Below are 5,882 nucleotides of genomic sequence, written 5' to 3' on the forward strand. Positions count from 1 at the left end.
AATGCTAATGCTAATGATAATAATTATGATAATAATAACAATAACAATGATAATGATAATGATAACAAGAGTAATGATAATGATAATAATAACAATGATAATGATCATAACAATAATAATGATAAAAGAAAGGAACCAGATCATGATAATGATAATGATGATGATATCGAGGATTAATAATCATCATTATCGTTTATCACTATTAATCACCATTAATCCGATAACCATCTGAAACTTCGATATACTTACGGTTAAATAAACAGCTGAAGTTTCCAGTCGGAGCGAAATCTCTCGTTGAATCTGTAAGGACGAAAAACCCATCATTCAGAATGGAAATTTGTCAGTAATGACTTCGTGTCTTGGTGTGTCGTAGTCATTGAAGGTATGTTATTATGATCATTTTTATTATTATTATTTGGGTTATTTTTTTTCTTCTTTGTCACTATAACGTTGTTTGATATTATGAGTATTAGTTGCATTATCATTATTACGTTGTTAGTTATTATTAATTATTATGAACATCGTCATTATCATTATCATCACCATTGCCACTTAAATTCTTCTTCACTTCCTATTGTAATTACTATTCCAATTTCCAGGAGAATTATAGACATTATCATTATCACAACTTCATATCTAATAGCTAAGATAGCTTTTAAGATCAGTATCTTTCCTTTTATTGATAATTTTATCATATTTTATTAGGCTACCTATCTAGTGTTCGATTAATATTTAACTTATCTATTTTCTTCATTTATATATTCTTATTTCGATTTATCTGTGTATTCTCTTTCTTAATCATCAGATTTTCTATCAGCACTGTCATCTGTCAATTTCTATTTCACTTCTCAAAAAATCTCTCTTTATGTATCTATCTCTTCTTCTCTTTATCAATTATCCAATTTCATCCTCCAGTTTTCACTCACCAATTTACTCATTTTGTGTTTATCTACATATTCATCCACTTATTTTACAACCATGACCGGCCATTGGCAGAAGGTATAATGAATACCGCAGAAGAGACAAGTTGAGCCTAAAACCCTGAGCATAGGCCTATTAGATTTTTTTTTCTCCAGAGCCTACGTCATGCCGGTACCTATGTTGCCACTTTTTTTTTTTTTTTTTTTTTTTTTTTTTTGCCAATGACGTCTGATTATTCTTTACTTGTCACGTGTGTCATTAATATTCATTATCTTTCCTTGGGGCCTGATGAGCAGACCATTATGATACTTACATATATGCTGATAAATAGATAGATAGATAGATAGTTAGATAAATAAATAGATAGATAGATAGATAGGTAGATAGATAGATAGATAGATAGATAGATAGATAGATTAGATAGATAGATAGATAGATAGATAGATAGATAGATAAATAAATAAATAAATAAATAAATAAATAGATAGATAGATAGATAGATAGATAGATAGATAGATAGATAGATAGATAGATAGATAGATAGATAGATAGATAGATAGATAGATAGATAGATAGTTAGATAGATAGATAGATAGATAGTAAGTTAGATAGATAGATAGACAGACAGATGGACAAAGGTAGATAGATGGATTGACATACATATATACATACATACATACATACATACATACATACATACATACATACATACATAGAGACAGAGGGATAGATTATTGAATATATGATGGATGGATAGATAGACTGATGGATCAATGGATAAATAGATAGATAGAGAGATAGATAGACAGGCAGATAGGTGGATAGATAGATAGATAGGTAGATATACAGACAAACAGACATAGAGATAGATAAATAGACAGACAGATAGAGAGCTATTCATATATAGATGGATATATGGATAGATGGGCAGATGGATAGGTAGGTAGATAAAGAGATATACACACACATACATGCATAGACATATATACACAGATGGATGGATAGATAGATATATAGATGGACATATAGATAGCCAACTCGATAGACAGACGAGTGATAAATTAGACAAATGGATTGATAGATAATTCCTAGACAAAAATATTTAGACAGATATTTAGATGAATAGATTTGTAAAGATAAAAGGATAAGAAGAAAAAATAAATAAAGAAGATGGACACAAAGATAGAGGGAGACAGATTGGCAGAGAAATAGATAAAGTGGCCGTTAAATAGAGAGGAAGATAGAAGGGTTGACAAGCAGAAAAAATGACAAGGTGAATTGACTATAAATTAAATATAAATTGACTGACACTTAGACTGAAAGATGCATAGACTGACAGATAGATTGACAGATAGGTAGACTAACAATTAGATAGATAGATAGATAGACTAACAGATACACCGATAGAGAAATAGATAGGCTAACATGTATAGAGGTATATAGATAGACAGTTAAGGAGATTTAGAGAGAGACTAACAGTTAGATAGAAAGATAGATAGACTGATATTGATAGATATGAATAGATAGTCTAACAATCAGACAGAGGAATAGGACGATAGACTAGCAGTTAGACAGATAAATTGACCGTTAGACAGAAATCCAGATAGATAGATAAGTAGATAAATAGATAGATGTATTCCCCAATTTTCTCTATCATGTTTTTCCTCTCTCTCTCTCTCTTTTTAGATCACTCTACTTAGCAGCAGATTTAAGCTCATAATTACAGGATTTTCTCCCCCTTCTCTGACCACCCCTCCTCCTCTCCCCCCCACCCCCCACCCCCTTTCTAGCCCGCAACCCCATGAAAAGGAGGAAAGTGTCACTTACACAACACCCTTGGTCTAGTGGTCTCTATTGACTAAAAGGGGCTTCTGTTACACACACTTACACGCACATGGGCATTTACGTACACATGAATACGTGTACATATATACGCATACGCAGGATGGTCCACACGTGCACTAGCGTATACACGCACACATGTTCATTAGAATACATACGCATGCATGCACATACGTACACATACACAAATACACGTACGCACACAGTGACACATGTCATGTGTACACTCAAATACATATATACACACATAAAGGCACATTAATACACGTACGCACACACTTACACGCACGCACACACACACACACATACACACACACACACACACACACACACACACACACACACACACACACACACACACACACACACACACATAATCGTAACACCCACTCTCTCTCCCCTCTCCCCCCTCTCCCCCCTCCTATCTCCCCTCCCCTCCCTAAACTCCCCTTTCTTTGAAGACCAACCGCCCCTCCTCCCCTCCTTCCCTCCCTCCCATCCTCCCTCCCCCCCCTCCGTTTCCCCTTTTCTCAAAACTTCGAGGGGGGTAGAAAGAGGGAAGAAGGGGGGGGAGGGGAGGAGGAGAGAGGGGAGGAGAGGGTACGGAGAGAAAGGGACAGAGATAAAGAAGTAAGAGAAGGAGGAGAAGAGGAAGAAGGAGGAGGGAAGGGGGGAAGAGGGGAAGAGAGAGGAGGGGGAGCGAGGGGCGGGTTCTAGAAAATGGGTTGAGGGGAGGGGGGTGGAGGGTGGGGGGGAGGAGGCTTTTATTTGTGCCCCCCCTCCCCCCCACCCACCCCCACCCCGCGATCGCCATCTTTAGAGCCGTGGCAACTGTTTACGATAGGTTATCCCCCGGATAATTTAGCTGTAAAGGGAGAGATATCTGTGCCAGACTTTAGGGGGGGGGGGGATGGGGGGGGGCAGAGAAGAAATGGCCGGGGTGGGGGAGGGTAAGAGGGGAAATCGAAAGGGGGGATAAAAGTGTGGGGGGAGCGGGCAGTGGGGATTTAGAGCCTTCTGTGTATATATATATTTGTGTGTGTGTGTGTGTGTATACATACATACACATACACACACACACACACACACACACACACACACACACACACACACACACACACACACACACACACACACACACACACACACACATACATATATATATATATATATATATATATATATATATATATATATATATATATATATATATATATATATATATATATATATATATATATATATATATATATACATGTTTTTTTTTTTATTCATTCATTCATTTATTTATTTATTTATCTTTTTGTCTGTCTGCTTGTTTCTCCTCTCTCACTTTCTCTCTCTCTCTCCTTCTCCCCCTCCCTCCCTCTCTCTTTCTCTCTCTCTCTATTTCTCCCTCTCTCCCCCCCCCCCACACTCCATTCTCCATCGTCCTTTTTTCCCCATTATTATCCCCCTTTGGCTCCGTCTGATTGTCTATCTGTCTCTTGCCAGCGTCTTCCTTTGTCTGTTTTCTGTGGCGAAAGATAATGTTGATTTTATATAGGCTTTAATAGTGTTATATATAGTTTGTTTTGTTATTGTTGTTTTGTTTGTGTTTGTCTCTCTGTATCATCCGTGGTTTATTATTTTGTATTTGTTGTTTGTATTATCAATGATTTTGGAGTGCATAATTTTTTGTTTGTTTGTTTGTTTGTTTCTCTTTTATTTTTGTTGTTGTTGTTGTGGGATGCCAGTGACTCTTTTTTTGTTTTGTTTATTATCACTTCTGTTTCAGTTGATTTTATTCCTTTGAATTTTAATATATTCAACAAATAATTTGTTTATTTATTTTTGTATAATTTCACTAGCTAAGAATTTACAACAATATTATCAACATTTTTAGTAATGTCATTAAATTCCTCATGATAATTACTATCATAATCATTAATATCACCATCAAAATCACCATCTTAATCACCATTAATTGCACCATTAAAACCATCACTACCATCACCATTAAATTCCTCTTCATCACCATCCTCACCATGAACACCACCATTGAAATTCTCATCTTAATCATCATTAATTACATCACTGAAATCAACTCAGGCACCATTAGTAACACCATTAAAATCATCATCCGAATCACCATTAACAACACCATTAAAATAAATTCAATCACCATTAACATCATCAAAATCATCATCTCAATCACCATTAATACCTTTAAAATCAACTCAATCACCATTAACAGCATTAAAATCATCATCCCAATCACCATTAATACCATTAAAATAAACTCAATCACCATTAACACCATCAAAGTCATCACTTTAATCCTTACCATCCCCTTTAGATTCATCCTAATCACCACATCCTCACCATCAAGAAACACCATTAAATTCATCCCGTTGGTCACCATCTTCATCATCATTCTCCAATTAACATAACTCATATCCACAATTCGTCACCATAATCTGCCCCTCATTATCCACTCCCCCCCCTCCCCCCCCCCCCTCTCCCTCCCCTTTCCCTCCTCCTTCCCCCCTTTCCTTTATCACGCCCATATTCCCCCTCCCCCTCCCCTCCTCCTCCCCCTTCCTTAATCACGCCCATATGCACCCCTCCCCCTCCCCTCCCCCTCCCCCCTCCTTCATCACGCCCATATATGCCCCCCTTCTCCCTCCCCTCCCTCCCCTCCCCCTTCATCACGCCCATATATCCCCCACCCCCTCCCTCCTCCTTCATCGCCCATAGTTCCCCCCCTCCCCCCTCCCCCCTCCTTCCTTCATCACTCTCATACATTCCCCCTCCCCCCCTCTCCTCTCCTCCCCTCCTCCTTCATCACGCCCATATATCCCCCCCTCCCCCTCCTCCCCCTCCTTCCTTCATCACACCCATATTCCCCCCTCTCCCCTCCCCCTCCCTCCCTCCTCCTTCATCACGCCCATATCCCCCCCTCCCCCTCCCCCCTCCTTCCTTCATCACACCCATACATCCCCCCCTCTCCCTCCTCCCTCCTTCATCATCACGCCCATATTCCCCCACCCACCCCCTGCCCTGGTACTTGGTCTCCCACGCCCATATTCCCCACCCACCCCCGCCCACGGTCTCTCACGCCCATATTCCCCACCCAC

The 5,882-nt window shown here is 38.9% G+C and overlaps 1 protein-coding gene across 1 annotated transcript; it reads left to right on the top strand.

Annotated features, from left to right (window-relative positions):
• The first annotated feature begins 4,667 nt into the window (after positions 1–4,667).
• On the top strand, positions 4,668–5,195 carry LOC138862367 (uncharacterized). Its single transcript, XM_070124104.1, has one exon. The coding sequence runs from the start codon at positions 4,668–4,670 to the stop codon at positions 5,193–5,195; it is 528 nt and encodes a 175-aa protein (XP_069980205.1).
• The last annotated feature ends 687 nt before the right edge of the window (positions 5,196–5,882 follow it).

The sequence above is a fragment of the Penaeus vannamei genome, chromosome 8 (genome assembly GCF_042767895.1).
Source record: "Penaeus vannamei isolate JL-2024 chromosome 8, ASM4276789v1, whole genome shotgun sequence".
Classification (NCBI taxonomy): Eukaryota; Metazoa; Arthropoda; class Malacostraca; order Decapoda; family Penaeidae; genus Penaeus; species Penaeus vannamei.